The sequence below is a fragment of the Ylistrum balloti genome, unplaced genomic scaffold (genome assembly GCF_031769215.1).
Source record: "Ylistrum balloti isolate Yb309-2 unplaced genomic scaffold, AGI_CSIRO_Ybal_v1 Utg371000, whole genome shotgun sequence".
Classification (NCBI taxonomy): Eukaryota; Metazoa; Mollusca; class Bivalvia; order Pectinida; family Pectinidae; genus Ylistrum; species Ylistrum balloti.
In genome coordinates this window covers 698530-721927 of record NW_026782558.1, presented here as the reverse complement: position 1 = coordinate 721927, position 23398 = coordinate 698530, and the positions used below count along the sequence as shown (strand labels likewise).

The following is a 23398-nucleotide window of genomic DNA, read 5'->3' as shown; positions in this document are numbered from 1 at the left end:
AACAATTGTCAGGCCGAACCAAACCAAATGTCTGTGCTTAGAATTCTCTTCTATGCTGTATCTCTTTGAACCTCGATGCCATTATTTCAAATCTTTAATGCTTTCTCTACCTGATCAGTAACAAACAGTTCCTCCAATTTATTTTGTGTTTTGAAAGCAGAAACACAACAATGACTTTACTTGGCCTGACATTTTACTGACCAAGGACAAATGTAATCGTGTAAGATATATCACTACAACCAAATTTCCTTCAAACTTCATATTGAATTAAGATTTTGGCACACTGACAGATCTACTGTTAAATGTGATGATGAAAATGATGAATGGGTGAATGGGACCACAATTGAATAATCTCAATAATTAATACATGTGGAGGAAAAAAAAATTATATTTATGTCCTGTCTTTAGTTTTTAAATAGTTATTTACAAGCACAGTCAATGAATCTCAAAAAAGAGAGGCATGGTTACAATCAAGATGACCCGCATCGCAATGAAAAATTCTGAAAAAGATATTCTGAATATTTTCTTTGAAAAGAACCATTACAATATTGACTCAGAACCAAGACAAGAAAATCTGCAATGGTACTTCTCCACACCCTGTCCCTATCTTTGTTATAGAAAATCATGAGAAATTCTGGGGCCACTTGTCAATGTATCAAGTGCATCACTACAGCTAACTCTAATTTTCTTGTTTACATAAAAATATATATTCTGCTCAATTGTCAATGTAAGTGGTAAACTGATTTATTGTATCTGGACTGCTGATACTCAACCGGTCACTGAGACTTAAAAACCCTAGTATCAGGACCCAGATCCGATGTGTAATCTGGACAGTGTTGTTTCAATACACAGCAGAACCTCTTTGGGACAATTTACGTTTATGCATAAAAGGATGCTTTGTGTGTATAATGGAAAATTTGGTATATGGGCAAAGTGGAATCTCTTTTGTAGGGCAGTTTGGTTTTCGTGTATAGCAAAACCTTTTCGGTAAGAACACTTTGGTTTGTCAGCACAGTGGAACCTCTGTTGTCCTAACAATTGAGAGTTTTGATACTTCTGGCAAAAAAAAAAAAAAAAAAAAAAAAATTTTTCCAAGAAATCTGTGGCAGTATAACCATAAAATATATCATTGGCTACCATCGACTACAATCAGTTACAAACAAATTGTTGGAGAGTGGCATGTTACAATCACAATGTACCAAACACAGTACATTGGCCCATAATTCCAAGTGTTTATAACTTATATTTTCCGAACTATTAAGATATCAGAAATTATCCTATCACACAAATATGTGTAATCATTTAAACATATATATTTCCATTGTTCTATAAGCAGAGGTAAGTCTGGAAACAAATGATGTTAAAATATAAAGGAAACTGCTTCAGATCTAAAATAATGGCCCTATTCTTAAAGTATTTTAATAGAATAATGATAATAATAAAATAAATCACAACTGCACAATTACTTTGAAAAATGTTTAAATTTGAATTCTTGATAAAATAATTTTCATAATTTCATCTGTAATTAAAAAGGATGTTTATTATCTAAAAATGAAAAACAGCCTTTTTCTTGACAAATGATGAAAAAGTTTTGAAAACTATTTTCTTAACATGCCCTAGTGGTTAAACTGACAAGTACCAAAGTGCCAGTATTACAACACTTGGGATAAGGAACCCAAGTCTACCCTTGTATGTAATATGTTACTGATGGGAAGTTAGCATCCAGTCCAAGTGTCAAAGGTCATTATATTATGACCTTTAGTGTCACTATCCTGATCTTTGGTCACAAACACTGTCTAACTGTCCTGAAGTGCCACTGGTCCTGACCTGTCTTGCCAATGGCTAGTGCATTACAGATACTTTGCTGCTGACCACTTGGATGGGAGCCATGACGATGACCTTGGAGCTGCCAGATGGATATTGACAGCTGCCCTTGAGTTGACCGTATTCAGCACTGCTGATATACAATATCAACTCCATGTCTGATACGTTCAGCAGATGACCCTCGACGAGGAAATTCCAAGACAGCTGCAGCTGGACTTGTGGAGATTGTCAATATGGTAACTATCCTATTGTCCGGTGTCAACTCTTTAGAACTGCCTGCAGATCTTCTGGCAATGACGAGATGATATTGTCCATGTGTTTATTAAGTTTTAATAAACTCTCACTACTCACAACAATCTGATTTGTTGCAGCAAATGCCTGGAACAGGGATAGGATATATTCTGTGAGCTAGGAAATTTTCATATATGTTTATAAATACAGTTTGATCTAATATTGACTATCATACATGCTTTGAAGAGTCATGATTTGATAATCTTATCTTATATATTATAGTGATAATTTTCACTGTTTACACCAAATTTGCAATGTTTGCTGTACAATGCTAGGTATTTGCAGACATACCCTAAATGCTGTTATAAAAGATAAATGTGTAGAACCAACACCGGCGAGAACATTTCCTGGTGTAACATATCGACAAGAGGCTCACAGGGCCTGTCTCGCTCCCCTGGTTTAGTTTGCTGAAATTCATTACTTTAAACTCAAGGAAAAGCATCTTAAACATTTGTATCTAATTCCCCTATGAGGCCCCGCACCTCTTTCTCATGGGGGTTAGATCCACTATTTATACAAAAATAAGTTCTCTTCACCCAAGGATGCTTCATATAAAATCTGGACAAAATTGAATTATTCCAATAGAAGAAGGATTTTAATGAATTTGCCCTATTTCCATTATTATGCCTCTCTTGCACCAGGGGGCCGAACCCTGATGTTCCTATTAAATGTATCCCCTTCACCAAAACATGCCTTGAAACAAATTGGGATAGAATCCAGGCATTCCTACATAAGGAGAATGATCTTTAAGAATTGGCCCTATTTCCCCTATTGGGACCCATCCCTTCAGCCCCAAGGGGACTGAGTCCCAATCTGATTCCCTTTCACCCAAGAGTGCTTCAGAGCAAATATGGGCAAAATTCAACCATTCATACAGGTAAAGAAGAATTTTAAAGAATTTGGTCTATTTCCCCTTTAGTCCACGCGCCCTTCCCCCTGGGGGCTGAGACCACCAACTATACAAAAGTTGTTCCTCTTCCCAAATTTGGTCAAAATCTGTTTGTCGTTTATTACTTGTAGTGATTTGTAAGAAAAGTTGAAGGACAGACAATGACCAATGTGGTATACCATAAACTCACACGGCCATTTTCGGCAAAGTAAGCAAGAAGAACATTTTGTACAAACAAATTATCTCCATTTGCTATTAAGTAAGATTACAGTTATACTAAATATACTGACCAATTTTTCTCGTATGCGAAGGATGAGGTCAACAATCTCCACCTCCTCTTTGTCTTGTATCCAGGCCACCAGATCCTACAAACAAATCATCAATGAATTACAGGATATCTATATTTGAGGTTTACACTTTATTAAATTCATGCCTCCAGGCTTTATCACCCAATGAACAGCCAGGATCATTTTCAGACATGATCTTCTTGTCACAACCTCACAGAACAACATGTGGGAGGCACTACAAAGAGGGCACAGGATGATCCTGATAAATAATACAAACTATCATGAGCTATCATGGCCCCCATTACACTTTGAATAACTGATGTCAATAATCAGAAGTGTACTTACTGAATCACACAGAGCCTCCATATGTAGAACTTGAAGTTTCTGGTTCACTTCATGCTGGCGGTGGTAATACCAACCCTCAAAATTCTGGCTTTTGAAAAACTTGCGATATAGACCCTCCCAGTCACCTTTCACACCCGATGTCAATTGGGGGCCGGAGTGTTCCAAGGAACGTAGAAACTCCTCTGGATCAAATGGCCGCAGCCTAGGAGGCCCCTGAACAGAAGTTAATGAAACTATTCCATAAACTATATCAACTATAAATAACTTTTTACCCAAGACAGTTTTTTTTTCTTTTCTATTGGTGAATTTGAGCTACCGATAAAAAAATACATGCTAGTGCAGTTTATTTCCATGTATATGATCTCAATTAAAATGTGACAGGTTTTTTAAAATTTTCCCCAATATTTTCAATATAGAAAATTCAGTTAAAAAAAAGAGAGAAAGGCTAGGAAAGTCAAGTACATAAATACTAAGTAAAAACTGTAAAAGGTTTTACAACTGTTCAAATTTTCATGGTTAAAGTAACTTGAAGTGGTTTGTATTCTTCACAAAAATCATGAAACAGTCTATGAATTTTGAAAAGACAGTATCAAATTTATTGATAAGGTAAACATTTTTGTGATAAATGACATCTTCGAAAATATCGAAAACAGAACCCCCCAACCTGCTTTACGGCATAATAATCACCATCATGAATTTTATACCAAACATCAATCAGTACATGTATCCCTAATTGTGATATAGTCGGTCATAGTCACTAAATAACTTACCTTGTGAGGTGATATGTTACGTTGTAGAGGCATCAAACTGGCCATGTATCTCTCCTGTCAAGTAAAAAATATAACTACACAGTTACAATGTGACTAGCTATTTATTTCTCTGTTCAGCAACAATTTTATTATCTCACAAGATCGAGACTATGGTAGAGCATTTTGTTATATTTCTAATAAATCTACAGAAGATATTAGTGAACCAATCAGAAGACGAGGGTTTTCAGTCAGATAAAATAAGAATACAAGTATGTTTATCTGATGCAGTTACACGTATCATAAAGTATGTTTATCTAATGTATTTACCAGAGGTATCATAAAGTATGTTTATCTAATGTATTTACCAGAGGTATCATAAAGTATGTTTATCTACTGTATTTACCAGAGGTATCATAAAGTATGTTTATCTAATGTATTTACACATATCATAAAGTATGTCTATCTAATGTATTTACCAGAGGTATAAAGTATGTTTATTATTGTATTTACCAGAGGTATCATAAAGTATGTTTATCTATTGTATATACCAGAGGTATCATAAAGTATGTTTATCTAATGTATTTACACGTATCATAAAGTATGTCTATCTAATGTATTTACCAGAGGTATAAAGTATGTTTATCTATTGTATTTACCAGATGTATCATAAAGTATGTTTATCTATTGTATATACCAGAGGTATCATAAAGTATGTCTATGTAATGTATTTACCAGAGGTATCATAAAGTATGTTTATCTATTGTATATACCAGAGGTATCATAAAGTATGTCTATGTAATGTATTTACCAGAGGTATCATAAAGTATATTTATCTATTGTATATATTTACAGAGGTATCATAAAGTATGTCTATGTAATGTATTTACCAGAGGATCATAAAGTATGTTTATCTAATGTATTTACACGTATCATAAAGTATGTTTATCTAATGTATTTACCAGAGGTATCATAAAGTATGTTTATCTATGTATTTACCAGAGGTATCATAAAGTATGTTTATCTATTGTATTTACCAGAGGTATCATAAAAAGTATGTCTATGTAATGTATTTACCAGAGGTATCATAAAGTATATTTATCTATTGTATATACCAGAGGTATCATAAAGTATGTCTATGTAATGTATTTACCAGAGGAATCATAAAGTATGTTTATCTATTGTATATACCAGAGGTATCATAAAGTATGTCTATGTAATGTATTTACCAGAGGAATCATAAAGTATGTTTATCTATTGTATATACCAGAGGTATCATAAAGTATGTCTATCTAATGTATTTACACATATCATAAAGTATGTCTATGTAATGTATTTACCAGAGGTATCATAAAGTATGTCTATCTAATGTATTTACACATATCATAAAGTATGTCTATCTAATGTATTTACACATATCATAAAGTATGTTTATCTAATGTATTTACACATATCATAAAGTATGTTTATCTATTGTATTTACCAGAGGTATCATAAAGTATGTTTATCTAATGTATTTACCAGATAAATCATAAAGTATGTTTATCTATGTATTTACCAGAGGTATCATAAAGTATGTTTATCTAATGTATTTACACATATCATAAAGTATGTTTATCTACTGTATTTACCAGAGGTATCATAAAGTATGTTTATCTAATGTATTTACACATATCATAAAGTATGTTTATCTAATGTATTTACACATATCATAAAGTATATTTATCTAATGTATTTACCAGAGGTATCATAAAGCTATGAGTGAGTTCCAGGAAGTGACGTCGTAATATTGCATTCTGGGCCTCCGGAGGTCGTTTACTCTGGATACCCTGGTAACACAACAATAACCATAAATTACAAAACATGACCTTGAACTTTCTATATAATTTGATGTCTTTAAATACAACATATACAAAAAATGTCCATAGAATTCCTTTTGAAATATCCTAATTCCCCAGGGATAACTACATGCCTCCATGAAAGTACAACTTGTGACAATATTTTCCATCATTTTGTGTAAAAAAAAAGAGCAACATAATCAAAGACTATATATTTCTAATTCATTCTGTGACAAGAAGAAATTGAAGACTATATATTCCAGTATATTTAGTGCATTATTGTAAATCTCATATTATTTTTCATAATAAGATAAATACAACAATTTGAAAATGATTGTCAGTCACACAGAAAATGTTACTCAGTCTGACAACCTTCCACTGAGACACTTGGACAATGATTGTCAGTCACACAGAAAATGTTACTCAGTCTGACAACCTTCCACTGAGACACTGGGACAATGATTGTCAGTCACACAGAAAATGTTACTCAGTCTGACAACCTTCCACTGAGACACTTGGACAATGATTGTCAGTCACACAGAAAATGTTACTCAGTCTGACAACCTTCCACTGAGACACTTGGACAATGATTGTCAGTCACACAGAAAATGTTACTCAGTCTGACAACCTTCCACTGAGACACTGGGACAATGATTGTCAGTCACTCAGAAAATGTTACTCAGTCTGACAACCTTCCACTGAGACACTTGGACAATGATTGTCAGTCACACAGAAAATGTTACTCAGTCTGACAACCTTCCACTGAGACACTGGGACAATGATTGTCAGTCACACAGAAAATGTTACTCAGTCTGACAACCTTCCACTGAGACACTGGGACAATGATTGTCAGTCACACAGAAAATGTTACTCAGTCTGACAACCTTCTACTGAGACACTGGGACAATGATTGTCAGTCATACAGAAAATGTTACTCAGTCTGACAACCTTCTACTGAGACACTTGGACAATGATTGTCAGTCACACAGAAAATGTTACTCAGTCTGACTACTTTCCACTGAGACACATAGCCAATGATTGTCAGTCACACAGAAAATGTTACTCAGTCTGACAACCTTCCACCGAGACACTGGGACAATGATTGTCAGTCACACAGAAAATGTTACTCAGTCTGACAACCTTCCACTGAGACACTGGGACAATGATTGTCAGTCACACAGAAAATGTTACTCAGTCTCACAACCTTCTACTGAGACACTTGGACAATGATTGTCAGTCACACAGAAAATGTTACTCAGTCTGACAACCTTCCACTGAGACACTGGGACAATGATTGTCAGTCACACAGAAAATGTTACTCAGTCTGACAACCTTCCACTGAGACACTGGGACAATGATTGTCAGTCACACAGAAAATGTTACTCAGTCTGACAACCTTCCACCGAGACACTTGGACAATGATTGTCAGTCACACAGAAAATGTTACTCAGTCTCACAACTTTCCACTGAGACACTTGGACAATGATTGTCAGTCACAACCTTCCACTGAGACACTTGGACACTAATTGTCAGTCACACAGAAAATGTTACTCAGTCTGACAACCTTCCACCGAGACACTTGGACAATGATTGTCAGTCACACAGAAAATGTTACTCAGTCTGACAACCTTCCACCGAGACACTGGGACAATGATTGTCAGTCACAACCTTCCACTGAGACACTTGGACACTAATTGTCAGTCACACAGAAAATGTTACTCAGTCTGACAACCTTCCACTGCGGCACTTGGAATCATAAAATGTCAGAAATGTTACTTAGTCCATGTTTAAGTAGGACACTGCAATGATAGCCAGTAATACAGAAAATGTCTTACAATCTTCTATGGGATACCAACCTTTACTAATCTCTTGAGGATAATTTTATCTTTGGTGAGGAAAGCTTTGTATCGTGTATACACACCTGTAACACATTCATCATTCATTTTTATATCATCAATCACCATAAATATATAAATCATATATAATATTTACATATGAAGTCCATTGCAGACTCTAATTTCAAAAGAATATATTGAGAAATATCTTGTTTTAAAGTTCTTACCTGGCTTGGAATCCAATGTTTTCAAGCTGCTTGCTTTTTTCAACTTGTTGAAAATTTTTGAAGATCCTTAAATGATAAAAGTAATTTAAGAATGAAAATGTACCGTAAATATTCGTGCATAGTGCGCACTCGCGTATAGTGCGCAGGTACTTTTTGGAGATCAGATTTAAATTTTGTTGTTTTTATCTCCAAACTATCATATAAGACCGACGACTTTTACATATAACTATGTGAAGGGAGGTAATCCAATATGGCGGATGCAGAACTCGGGAATGATAACCCCAGGAATGGCATGTACCTGCGTATAGTGTGCACCCCCTTTTTGACACGACAGTTTCAGCTTAAAAAAGTGTGCACTATACGCGAATATTTACGGTAATTACAATGTGGTAATGTTAGTTATGTGATCAGGATAAGGTAGCAGAAGACCAGTTGATGGCTCACAAGAAGATTATATATCTGGGTGATTACTGTGTGATATACTGGTATATATAGTAAACATACCTATATCAGGCTGTGGTCACACAATCAAATGCTCATTCAAAACTCTTAACAAGTTTTACAACAAAAAACCTTTGACTTGTATTTCACTATATATATCTTTGTTAGCTTTGTTGACCTTTTTGTACTCAAACAAAAGCAATAAATAAAATATGATACTTCTGGAATTTATTTATTTCCTTGTTCATGTCAGAAAAGGGATTATGAACCATGTACAAATTGGTATGAATGGAATCTGTTTGCTGTTCATCAGAAATCATCATCAAAATTAGAACCGGAGACACAGGAGAATTAAGTAATTGTAAACTCGTACCAAAAACATTGTAAAACAAAGGACAGACAACTCACCATGTGTCATTTCTCCAATGCGAATAATATTTGGCCAGTGCTGGAGTGTTTTTGCAAAGAATGGATTCGTCACACCAAGAATTACTGGGGGTCTGTACAAAATAGACAAGAAAGCAAAATAAATTCTCACAAAGATGCTTTTTCTATTTGGTGATATTCTAAGAAAAAAAAAATTAATATGTTTTTCCTTTTTTTTATTATAACCATTATCCCCTACGAAAGGCATTTACCAAAGATGTTAATTTGTGCTCTGTCAATCCATGAGTCCGTGGGATTTTCCAGGCTAAAACTCCACAAAACTTTCTGTATACATTCGGTTACTGGCCTAGTTGTGCCTTTTGCTATTGATTACATTTCATTTATGATATTTTTTTCTGTTAACATGGAAACAGTAAACAAGAGATCCCAGAGGGATCTTGGCGCCCACCATTTGAGGATCTGTTTTCAGTTCTTGAAGATTTTTGTTTATTTTTTTTTGTTTGTTACAGGTGTTGTAAATGTTCATGAACTGGTCTTCATTGAATGTACTCAATGATGGCACAAGATATTTTTATTAAGCACTTATTAGCAAATATCATTTGAAAAAGATCCCAAAGTATTATTAGATAGCAGTCAGTTACAGGTGGATAATGGACAATATGCTTGTGCTGTATTACTGTCGACATCCAAGATGGCTGCCTGTGGGCCACTTTGATTTCAAATCAGTCCAAAAAAGGTACAATGCACAACTAGGGACCAAGGGAAACCAATATCTATGAAATATCAGAAGGATCCATCCAGTACTTCCTCAGGTATAGCAGTAACAAGATTTTACTCTCAAAATCCAAGATGGCTGCCTGTCAGCCATCTTGATTTCGGATCAGTCCAAAAAGGTATAATGCACAACTTGGAACCAAAGGGAACCTGCATATGAAATTTGAGAAAGATCCATCCAGTACTTTCCAAGAAATAGCAGTAACAAACTTTTACATTCAAAATCCAAGATGGCCACCTGTCTGCCATTTGAATTCGAATCAGTCCAAAAAAGGTACAATGCACAACTAGGGACCAAGGGGAAACTGCATATGAAATTTGAGAAAGATCCATCCAGTACTTTTCCAGAAATAGCGGTAACAAACTTTTACTTCCAAAATCCAAGATGGCCACCTGTCGGCCATCTTGAATGCGAATCAGTTCAAAAAAGGTACAATGCACAACTAGGGACCAAGGGGAACCTGCATATGAAATTTGAGAAAGATCCATCCAGTACTTTTTCAGAAATAGCGGTAACAAGAATTGTATACGGACGGACGGACCACGGACCACGGACGCAAGGCGATTTGAATAACCCACCATCTATTAGATGGTGGGCTAAAAACATTTGTATCCAAATCTGGTTAATATTTGCCATGTAGTTTTGGACAAGATGAAAATATGAAATTTATTATGGGTGGCAGACAGAACATATGGCAATTGGTCATCTTGACCCTTCAGTCAGATGAACTGATGATGCATATTATTTCATCAGTAGCATATTTAAAGAAACTACGACTACGACTTACGGTGCCTGTGTCTTTGTGGTGTACTCCTTAAACTCGCTGTCGTGGATTGTGAAATATGGGCGGTAATCACCGTAGAATTTCAGGGGCCCGATCAGACTTAAATAAAACACAACAAAACCTCATGACCACACGTACTTCCATACAATTGTGTTATTTGTTCTGATTTCCTTATCTAAAACATTCTACATTTTCTTGTCTCAATTATCTATCAATCCCAACCCTGAAAAAATGTATGGGTTACAGAATCATTGGCTTTCCCTTGTAGATGAATCTGATTCTTGTAAAGTATTTGGTAAAATTTTCTGATTCAGTTTTGATAAGTTCTGATTTTGTGCCACATTTTCACACTTTCCGATAAAATATCATTAAAAGTAATTCGCCATAAAATCCTGACGGCATCAGAACTGGGATTATTCTTTACATATACTTCTTTCTGTGAAATCATTGATTATTTTTATTGATTTTGGGAGTACAAATGTACCCCTAATCCACAATTTAATACATTTTGTATGTTCACGACCAACAAGTGTAAGCAGATTTATTGAGCTATATTTTATCCATAAAATCAATTTTCAAGGAAATATGAAAATATCAACAAAATAAAAACTGAGCTTCATGAAAAGTACATAATGCTACAGTATCCATACCTGATCAAGGCCTGCACTGTGGATGATGTTACAGATGGAGATGCTGCCATGACAACCAATGGCTGATGAAAAGGAACATAGTTTCAGCAATATTGAAGAAAAATATGTGGAATTTTACCTCGCACATTTCTTTGAACATCATTACAATTTATCAAAAGAGTTAACTTTAATTTTCTTATTTTTCTTGTTTTTTTTTTTTTTTTTTTGTATTTTACTTTTACAGATGAAATCAATGGCATTTTACTTAATATCTACAAGAAAACATTGGTTCATGCTCAGAACAACCCGCCATTAATCTGGATCTTCATGGGGATGCTACCAGAATTTGAATGGCCTTTAGCGAATGTTTTAGGAAATGTGATGAAAATGAATATATTACTAAATTATGGATGAATGGACAGATCAGTGCGACTGGTGGTGACCTAAGTTAACCATACTTACCTCCCCTGCTAGGACTAATTCCCATAACATCTGAATGTGAGGTAGAATAGGTAGAAACGCACTACAAACAAAGAATATATTATAACATCAGCAAATAGGCCAGCAATATGGATCACAGTGACTCACAATTAGTCTCCCTTTTCCAAATTATATTTTGTAAACAGGTGTAGGAGATATGAGTCAATTAAAAGGGAAGAACTCAGCACGTCACATTTTTATCATTGCAGAAGGGAATTTTGCTTAAGGCTGTATCTAGTGTTACATCTTTAACAAATTTACGGGGAGATTCAAACATATCTTGTTTATACAATTCAGATAAAAGAAAAATAATTCAACTAAAATGAATGACCGTTAAACATATTCAGAATTCTTCTTTTTATGACGGTTGGTATCATGTGATAAACGATGTCATGTGACTCATGAAATCACATGACATTATTTTGTCACAACATCAAAAATGTCGCCATCGGGTTATCTTAGTTGACAAAGAACCACAAACCTGTAAATGTCCACTTCATACAGAGAGGGCAGAATGGAATGGGCTGGGACTGTAGGCTGTAATAAAACATTTAAAGATTTCTCTGAATCGTCACATCTTCATGTTAAATTAGGTCCATTTATGATTGTGTTGTGTTCTAGGGTATATCTATTGCAGTAATACTTTGTTTTTTTCCTAAAGCTATTAAAAAGAAAGTATTACCAAAGCACTTAATTTTTTGTATGATGTACAATTCCATTTTTATAAATTTGACTAAAGAGGTAGTATATTTTATGTTTCAAGAGAAGGGCAAGCCCTTACATTGGTAGACCAATCTACAAAGCATATATCAGCATCAACGCCAACCTGGTGTCAAATTTAACATTGTATGTATTACAGTACATGACATACAGTACTTGTCTTGTCAAACATACTGATTTGACTGTCCATATTTAATTTTGTTAACCAATTTCACAAAGTAATGTGAAAGTCTACTGATAGATTTTAAAAATGCAAAAATATTGAAGTAAAAAAAGAAAAAAAATGAAGGGTTCAAAATAAAAATTAAAATGATTTGGAAAAATATATGATTCATTACATTACATGAAGTTATGATAGGAACTTCCACCAGCAAGTATGTTATAAGAGAAATTAGGAGGTATAGGAAGATGTTTTGTTGAAGAGAAAGAGCCAGCTGCCATTAAATAAACATGCAAACAGCGGGTATGCACATGCTGCAAAATTCTACACTATTGACCTTTTGAGAAAGTTGTACTTTTTACCAACAAACCCTGTACTAAACCAAAGTGAGTACTGTTGACCACACCTGTATATATATATATATCATTGTAACCAGGAATAGACTTGCAAAGGCAGACAGTATTAATAATGGACAAAGTAGTCCTGGGATACATGACACACGCAGGTGATACAAACATAAAACAACTTCTACGTAGAATGTATCACTAAAGTTTACTTCAAAATTAAAATCATACGAACTGAAACATAAATTGTTTGATTCTAAATCTACTACTTTAAAAATATGCAAAAATTAAAATTTCAAATTAAAACCATTTGTAAACTAAGTTAAATATATATATATAGAGAGAGAGATTTTGTATTGGCTCTCAATCTGTGCAACTTCGAATTCCATCCATCCATTTTTTTTTTAAATTTCTTTTCTACATTAAATACATCTTTCTATGTTCAAATCTGCAGCCTTGTGTTTTAACAGTGTGGAGTGTAGAACTGAAAAGATCAGTTCCTTGTTTTCAGAATTCAAATTTGTGGTCATGAATTCACAGAATTCTGAATCTTGAGAGGAGCTAAGTGTTGTCTTATTGGTTACTATTTTTAGTTTAGTATAAGTATCAATTGATCACCTGTACTGTAAACATTTTTATCTATTTTAATCCAATAATCAATGTCCTCTTTACAAAAAAGAAAAAAAAAATCCTGGTAAAAATTTTATATGGATATTACATATTTATTGAATTATGAATTATCCCTATCTCAATTTTCCAAATCATTAATTTCATTTAATTTATATGATCCCAGATGTTTTCGATTATGATAGGGTCATTCATATTATCACAGAGGTTTTATCTACTGAAATATTTAATTATTGGTAATTATCCTCATTTCAAAGTAATACATAGTAGTGTCCTCAGGGAACCTATCACTGTTGACTGTATGATCGCACTGTGTCATAAATGTAGCAATGTCAAAATCAGGGGCAGATAATTCATTCACTTAAAACGGCATTGAAGATATGTAAATACAAGATCTTAAAGCTTAATTACTTTAAAGACAATGTGACTAAAAATATAAGATTTTTAAGATCGAGTTCATTGTAGTAAAAAATAAAGATGAGATACAAGACACAATCAGTAAGAGATGTTTATTATCTATATTTCAGAGGTGTATTGTAAACTACAAACTGATGTTGTGTCATTGAAATCTTTCCATTCTGCACCGTGCCATGGATATACATCATACTGAGAATAAAAGACAATATCTACTTAACTTACATTCATTCATTGATGATTTGTAGTATGGGTTAATGTGTAAGTCATGTGACCATTGGGCTCATATAGACATCATGTGACCACTTTGTTATGCATGCCAGTCAGATAACAATTAGTGTTGATAAAATCAATGTTAATGGATAATGATCTATTTCATTATTGAAACAAATATGGAATTGCGGACATGCATTTACATAATTAGTAATGAGAAAGATTTCTTACTTAAGGAAATAAAGATTCATAATTTTAACTTAAACCCGTGTACCAAAACTTCAAGCATTTCCCCCAGCTTGAAAGGAACTTTTTTCATCAGAATGATCAATTTAGCGTTTTAAGTGGAAAAACAGTGCTTTGATATTTTGAATGAATCATAAAATTACAGCCCTCATAACATGTTCCAGTTGAACTCATAAAATGCAATAATTTGTACAATTATGAAAAAAGTATTTGTTGAAGTTTTTAACATTCAAACAGCTGTACTATAAGATGTTAATAGATTCACGAGATGCAACACAGAAACATTTGTAACTAGAATGGCCCTCTGTGGACCAAGATTTCCATAATGGAAGTGTATTGTGGTGATCCCTGCATGCCCAACCTAATGCACCAAGTGACTGACACATTTACACATCATAGTGGCACACTCACCGCCCCAACACGTATGTTTTGACCTCGGCCTAATACTTTATCTGAACGTGATGGAACTCGAGACTGCAAGCCATGGAAAGAAAAAAGATTATGATGAAAATCAATTCAAGACTGTGTTAGAATAAATGTTAAAACAAAAACCAGGCAAGACAACAGCAAAGGAAACAAAATGAAAAGGAAAGGTAAATAAATAAAATATCTAAATCACAATAATTGATAAAAAACGTCCTGAGATTTTCTCTGTGAGAGTCAGCACTTGATTGAACCCATTTCCAATAAAATGTTGTTTCTTCATGTCAGGATAAGATTTCCCTGGATGATCTTGAGATTTCCTTATTTGGTATTGTATACAAAACTTTCCCTCATTTTCTTGCCACATACTTTCAAAACTAAACTAAAATTCACTTTGCTAGTTTCTAACGTAGCATTCTAAGAGAAAGAAATGATGTCTTTCAATATTTTTTTTCTCCCCAAACAATTATCAAAATCTGAAAGGGTGAACATTTTTATTGAGTTGTAGAAAAAGAAAAAAATATTGATAAAACTAAATGGAGTAAAGCTGTATTTCAAACTAATCCTGCTGATGTTTGTTGGTATTTGTAGCTTCTGCCGTGTCCGAAGCAGGTTTGTCAGTTAAGATTTCAAGTCGATTGATTATTGTTTATAAATAACTCAGCCATTGTTAGAGCTACTGCACACATTGGAATCACCAAGTACAAACCAGCACAACTAGCCCAAGAAGAAAAAATAATTACAGTTTCCTATCTGTATTTTTCTTTTCTTTGAATCTTTGAAATGATAAGTCTGTAATGGAACATTTGCTGATCGTCTCTCGTAACAAAGAAATAAACTTCTGCCATTATAATAAAACTTTTAATATTAATACAACTGAAGCTAATCATATTTCATGGAAAAGACTGCATCATATATATATTTTTTTTCACATTATGTAATTTGTTCATTGAAACCTCTCAGACACTGCTTTTTCAGTGTAGAATATTTTGAGTGTACAAAGATACCATGGCCTTCTATCTAAACATTCAAATGGTCGAGTGACAGACTTGTCAGCTGAGGGTGGTGGATGCCAATACTGGTGGAGACATGCTACTCGCTATCTTGTTATATTTATTTTTTCTCAAAACACAATAATATATAATTTGATATGTAGACCAGGCTTTAGACCATTTAGTTTGCTCGGCTAATGAATCTTGTGACCTCAGCCTTGGTGACCCCAATATCTTCTCCACTAGGTCAACCATCTATGGTAACAGCTTTCTATCCATTTTTAGTGAAACAAACCTTTTAATAGAAGTGATGACACAAGATAAAAAGTTCTAAACACATGTAATAATATTACCTCGATGGACGTCTGAAAAGCAAACCAGGAAATAAACAAAAATTAATTATATGTTATTATAACCTTGACCTTCACCTTCTGGGACATTCATTTGTGAAATGTATTACAGGTGTTTAAAGATGTGTATTACAGGTAATTAAAAAAAAGCAAAGCAAGCCAATGATAACTAGTTTTTTTTTAATGATGAGCAGATTTATAATGAGCAGATTCGTAATGATGAGCAGATTCGTAATGATGAGCAGATTCGTAATGATGAGCAGATTCGTAATGATGAGCAGATTCGTAATGATGAGCAGATTTATAATGATGAGCAATGTTGTTATGATTAGCAGTTTCCTAACATATAATTGCTGATAGAAAAAGTTTTATGTTAGGAGTCCACTTACCTGTAGAACACTGCCAAATATGGGCAAGTTGACTGTCTCACCAGGTACTGGATCTGGCCATTGGTCTATATCATGGCATGCTGTAAAAGTCAAATGTCACTACCGTAAATTTGCGGGTATAGTGCGCACTCTGGTATAGTGCACTGGTACATTTTTAGGGTTGGATCAGAAAAAAAAAGTATATATAATATCAATATTGATTACCGGTTACTGCGATGTTTAGATCCATCGATAATTAGGAAACCACAATAAGTGTGACCGTAACCCTAATGCATTTGATTTTCTTATGTAAACAACTTCACCCAGGTGCCTGACTTAACAAGCATGGAAGGCTAGGCTAATTGGATAATTAACGACCAGATATATAAACAACAAACAAATGAAGAATTATTTGGTTAAACATTTTTTTTCACATTGAACAGAATGTCCAGGGTCTAGATTATTTATTATTGTTTGAAGACAAGAAATTTGTATTTTTATCTGATTTTTCCATTAGAACAGTGATTTTCCTGAACTTTTGTTTGTTTATCTACGAAATATCTAAAATGCTATCATATGTTGTTGTAAATGATCATATGTCATATTCAGGTTACCCGTGATTAGATTCGAACACGACACCACGGTGTCATCAGCCATATAATTTATCCATTACTGTATAGGCTTCATAACTGTATTGTTATAAGTCTCTGATTTTATAAAAAGTTCTGAATAAAACGCTTTCTATTTTACTTATACCTGTCAGGTTGAATATTATAACCAATTATTATAAAGCACCTATGACAGAAATGTAATAAGATTATTGTGATGTCACAAATAAATAATTTCTTACATATATATGAGTGTCTCAGAAGAATTTGGTTGGTCTTACAGTAAATATTGGGAAAATAAGCACATAATTTTTGTATAACTTTTTTAAAGAATCTTACAAAAATAGAATCATGAATCCACAGAATTTATGGAATTGAATGTCACTTTTAAAAGACTTGTTACTGTTCAAACTACTGAATTTGTTAAACAAATTACATCACATTGGTACAATTTACCCAAAGAGAATAACATAAAAAACACAAGCCAACAGGATCCCTTTATACATCAGTAATAGAATAAATAATGAATCACATAACATTGTACAGCTGTTTTCTCCTTCTAGGACTTGTCAGTGATACTACTTGTCTAATGTGGGGAAATCTAGAAGGTGTGTTAGGGAAATCAAAATATTCCGAAAAAGGTTACTTGTAAGACAGTTATTCAGAAACTTGATGGACTTCAATAATCTACCTGAAAAATTATCTCTGATGGAAACAAAGTATTGACATAACAGGAACACATAGGCTACCCACCTGCTTCTAGACTTGGTTCACCATTTTCAAAGTACTCAGGAGCTATAATGCTGACAAGTTGTTGGAACAGTGCTACAAATGGCAGCTTGGAGAGTAATACTAAGGACTGAAAGAAACGAAACAATATTCAAGTTTATACATTTGTACTTAAAACAAAGATATGAGCATCATGGCTACATTATCTTCATCAAAGCACAAGTAGTAGTTTTTCTACTCAACTCAGAAGTGGCAATTGTTAAGTTGCTCCGTGTCAATTTCAGCATACTGAACATTTTAAAATAAATAGGAAACTCAACAACATGAAGACTTGGTGTGGAAATTGTCTATATATTTTATTGTGAAAAAACATCTAAGGTTTGAAAATGCAGTACATTAAGAAGCCTTAGATGTTTTTAATAGCATAGCGGCCGAAACATTTACACAGCTTCCACACCAAGTCTTCATGTTGTTGATTTTCCTTTTCATTTTACTATGTTAACTTAGTAAGGAACTCTACTGAATCCTACATGGATTCGCCAAGTTTGCATAAGGAGTGTTGGATCACCAACTATTTATTATAATGAACATTTGTAATGTTGCTCAGTATTTTGTAAATGATCTATCTATTGCTGAATAAATTGTAGAATTTAATCTTTATACAAATTGTCATCCAAATTATCTGATTTTTTCACCCTTTTGTGGACCATGAGCATTCTATGGGATAACTGAACTTGTATGAATTACCTTCTGGAAGTAACCTCTGCGAATTGAGCGATCCTTGGTTTGTCGGAAGAACACAAAGCCATAGTAATAGGCACCATCACTCTGGATAACCAAATGAAGCATCAAAATAATTCTAAAGAAAAGGTCAAAATCTGGTGAGACAAAGATCTTTTTCTCAAACAGATGAGAGGAATATGTCATATGCTACCATGGGATAGAGTTTTCTGCCTGCCTGATATTTTCATACAATCATTATTTGCTTTTCAATGTAAAATCAAAATGGGAGGCCATTCTTACAAACACATGTTTTCAAAAAATGAAATAATAATTAAACAATAAAAAGAATCTGTTACTCCTTATTCAAAACTGATTTATCTCATTCTTGGCTTTGTGTCTAACCAGATGTTGTTTTCTGTGAAGCCTAAATAAAAGACAGATAAATCATTAATGTATCACGGTACAAGATTCTACTTGTCATAATTTTAGTAAGATAATTAAGTTGACTTGATAGGCTTATCAACTATAACTTTGTAAGTCAAAAGCAAATGACATAAATATTACCCACCTGAATTGAGACAGGATAATCCTTACTGAATTGGTGAGATTTGGATGTAGTCTTTCGTCCAGGACTCTGTCTGATTCGAAAGTGAAATTGAGTATCTCCCATACAACCTGAAATGTAAAAATTTGTCATGTGCTATTATGAAGTAACCTAAAATAGGAATTACCATACAAATGTAGTTGTTTTCATACCTCGTATATTAGACAAAACGCGACACAATTTACATGATTTCCTATCACAAATAGGAATACAAAAATATTTTGATTGAAAAATTGCACAAATATTAAGTTAAACACTACTACTGAATGTTTTCTCCAAGGGTTTTCAACATGAGATGTCACTATCAAAGAACAGATATAATTTTTAGACTTTACTATAGAAATTCAGTGAATCAAAATCTTACACAACAGGATATATATCATACATATGCCATGCCTTCAGAAGTTATACAACACTGATTTATTTAACTCACCTGAATTTGAGTCTGGGAAAGACAGGTAACAAATGTTGGCTTTCTGAAATCAAGATAAAAAAAACCTCAAAATTAAAATCATAAACAAGAAGCAAATATATTGATTATATTGCATGATTCAGATCAGGGATTCATGTCAAGTAGCTTAACTGTCATTAAAACAAAGTACATGTACAATGAAACTGGTCTAATCTCCCTGGAATATTCTGACATTTAAGTAGTGTACATAGACATACTGTCTCATCCATCTCTTGTCTAATCTGACCCTCCCTTATGATTCAGGTATAATCTGACACCTTGGTACTCTGACATATTGTTCTGTATGACTCCCTAAGTATTGTTATCTTGTCTAATCTGACCCTCCCTTATGATTCAGGTATAATCTGACACCTTGGTACTCTGACATATTGTTCTGTATGACTCCCTAAGTATTGTTATCTTGTCTAATCTGACCCTCCCTTATGATTCAGGTATAATCTGACACCTTGGTACTCTGACATATTGTTCTGTATGACTCCCTAAGTATTGACATCTTGTCTAATCTGACCCTCCCTTATGATTCAGGTATAATCTGACACCTTGGTACTCTGACATATTGTTCTGTATGACTCCCTAAGTATTGACATCTTGTCTAATCTGACCCTCCCTTATGATTCAGATATAATCTGACACCTTGGTACTCTGACATATTGTTCTGTATGACTCCCTGTATTGACATCTTGTCTAATCTGACCCTCCCTTATGATTCAGGTATAATCTGACACCTTGGTACTCTGACATATTGTTCTGTATGACTCCCTAAGTATTGTTATCTTGTCTAATCTGACCCTCCCTTATGATTCAGGTATAATCTGACACCTTGGTACTCTGACATATTGTTCTGTATGACTCCCTAAGTATTGTTATCTTGTCTAATCTGACCCTCACTTATGATTCAGATATAATCTGACACCTTGGTACTCTGACATATTGTTCTGTATGACTCCCTAAGTATTGTTATCTTGTCTAATCTGACCCTCCCTTATGATTCAGGTATAATCTGACACCTTGGTACTCTGACATATTGTTCTGTATGACTCCCTAAGTATTGACATCTTGTCTAATCTGACCCTCCCTTATGATTCAGGTATAATCTGACACCTTGGTACTCTGACATATTGTTCTGTATGACTCCCTAAGTATTGTTATCTTGTCTAATCTGACCCTCCCTTATGATTCAGGTATAATCTGACACCTTGGTACTCTGACATATTGTTCTGTATGACTCCCTAAGTATTGACATCTTGTCTAATCTGACCCTCCCTTATGATTCAGATATAATCTGACACCTTGGTACTCTGACATATTGTTCTGTATGACTCCCTAAGTATTGTTATCTTGTCTAATCTGACCCTCCCTTATGATTCAGGTATAATCTGACACCTTGGTACTCTGACATATTGTTCTGTATGACTCCCTAAGTATTGTTATCTTGTCTAATCTGACCCTCACTTATGATTCAGATATAATCTGACACCTTGGTACTCTGACATATTGTTCTGTATGACTCCCTAAGTATTGTTATCTTGTCTAATCTGACCCTCCCTTATGATTCAGGTATAATCTGACACCTTGGTACTCTGACATATTGTTCTGTATGACTCCCTAAGTATTGACATCTTGTCTAATCTGACCCTCACTTATGATTCAGGTATAATCTGACACCTTGGTACTCTGACATGTTGTCCTGTATGACTGTAAGTATTGTCATCATGTTAACTCTCTGAAGTGTTTAATAATAATGAAGTTTTCCTTTCATTTTCAAGTAATTAATCCAAATTTTGTCTCATTGTATTAATTCAACAGTGAGCCCATGCCAGGTAATAAGCCTATTCATATATATTATTTCAAGTTGAACTACAATTGTACCTTGACTAAGACAGAGTAAGGTTTTGTATATTGCCCCCCTATATAATGGGCATATTGCAGGGCATCTACTTGGCCCTACATACCAGACAAACCACTAAACTTTATAATGTGTTTGTGGACTATTTCCGTTACAAACCTACCTCAGTATCTGTGAGTTTAACGTGGCCTGGATAGATCAACTGCAATGATATAAATGGAAAATACATTTTGAAAAAAAAATAAATTCTATTGTTACAACAAAAAAATGAATATACTGAAACTTGACTTGTATGACATGTACATAACGATATTTCTAATGCCCTGACCATTAGTAGTACTAAACACTCAGTTTGCATGGCTGATGCCAGCATATCAATCCAATTCTTCAATAAACCAGAAAAAGGGACTAGATCAGTGAATACAATCTACATCCATGTCATGATCACCAGTCCTGTACTCATACAATTTTGAGGGGACTCATAAAATTTTCATTGTGGGGCCCACTTTTTTTTTATAATTAGCAAGTTGATGAGTACTCATGAAATTAGATTGTAGATTGATCACTATTATTGGTTCTAAGATGTTTACCAATTCTTTATTAATTCAATCAAAACAAACACAAATTCGCTAGGGATATCAAGTAAAATGTGGATAGGTATATACATTTATATCTTCCATATGCCAAGATTTTAGAGTGACTTCTGATATTCATGCTCTCTCAATAGGTTTCCTGGTTTAAGTTTCGTATTGTTATGCATTGAAAATTCCAGTCAGTGTCCAACAGAAACAATACATAAATAACAATAACAATTGAATTAAGGTTCTTATACACCAATTTTTCACTGTACTATACTGTCTCAAAGCGATTCACAAACCATTATCTGTAGTTATCACGTCACTAGCCATAATCTTTTTTAACTCTCTAAGGAGCAAATGACAGAAACTTCCACTTGACCCTATAATAGTTTGCAAACAATTCAGAATAAAGGTGTGGAATATCACATCTGTCATTTACTGAAGTCAGATTTGGTAAATGTCAAATGTCATATGAGTGTGTTTATGAAGTTTATATTCGGATTCAGAGTGTGACTTCATGGGCATATCAATGTCGGACTAGCAAGGCCAACTGACATTTGACAAATTTATGATATTTCACAATATTTCCAAAGAGATAGCACACAATGGCGTGTTGTTCAGAGTCGAGTTGTTCCGCTAGTAATTATTGGCCTTTATCATTTATTGATGAGTGTATATGTAGTGACGAGGTAACAAAAGAAAAACAGTTACCAGCTGGTTATTATGATAACAAAAATAAAGAAATAGTACCATCATTGTAAGTCTAATGAGTCAATATTTGACACATCTCCAGTACGAATAATTATTTAACATTTAGACGCGTCGATATCTCCCCTGTCATATTGTTATGGAACTCCACACACTGACAGCAAGATGTCGATCCCACATCAATGTTTTCTTTTTTCGCTTTCGGCGACGGATTTGCTTTTTAACTCAAATACTTACCTCCATCGCCTGCCCCAGCTCCAGATCAAACGTGACAACACACGCACAGTGAAGCCAGTTAGAAAATCGGTCCCAAGGAAGCAGGGTGGGCGACAGGGGGACATCACCAAGCCCCTTCATCATCCCCTCCGACACCCCCTGCTCCATCGCAGCCATTTTTGAACCGACCTTGACCCTCTTTTTAATAATAACAAATTCGATGAAAACAACATTGAAAATATATTGAAAGCATATTATTTAGACATAAAATAAAAACGA

The 23398-nt window shown here is 34.1% G+C and overlaps 1 protein-coding gene across 1 annotated transcript; it reads right to left on the bottom strand.

Moving 5' to 3' along the window:
- Positions 1 to 1619: 1619 nt before the first annotated feature.
- LOC132559979 (protein DENND6A-like) lies at positions 1620 to 23287 on the bottom strand. Its single transcript, XM_060224624.1, has 21 exons — positions 23141 to 23287; positions 21781 to 21819; positions 19733 to 19775; positions 19264 to 19370; positions 18720 to 18800; positions 17997 to 18102; positions 16657 to 16736; positions 16271 to 16282; positions 14914 to 14976; positions 12260 to 12315; positions 11761 to 11821; positions 11320 to 11381; positions 10673 to 10768; positions 9132 to 9223; positions 8283 to 8348; positions 8077 to 8141; positions 6122 to 6211; positions 4407 to 4460; positions 3637 to 3849; positions 3295 to 3369; positions 1620 to 2202 (listed from the first exon to the last, which is right to left on the bottom strand). The coding sequence occupies exons 1-21, from the start codon at positions 23285 to 23287 to the stop codon at positions 2083 to 2085; spliced, it is 1728 nt and encodes a 575-aa protein (XP_060080607.1). The 3' UTR covers positions 1620 to 2082.
- Between the last annotated feature and the right edge of the window lie 111 nt (positions 23288 to 23398).

Excerpts from the sequence above, each read along its gene's own strand:
- LOC132559979 (XM_060224624.1), bottom strand. The coding sequence starts at position 23,287 with ATGGAGCAGGGGGTGTCGGAGGGGATGATGAAGGGGCTTGGTGATGTC. Across the intron at positions 9,224-10,672 it reads ACCACAAAGACACAGGCACC|ACCCCCAGTAATTCTTGGTG; the intron begins GTAAGTCGTAGT and ends TATTTTGTACAG. Across the intron at positions 3,370-3,636 it reads TGGAGGCTCTGTGTGATTCA|GATCTGGTGGCCTGGATACA; the intron begins GTAAGTACACTT and ends ATTTGTTTGTAG.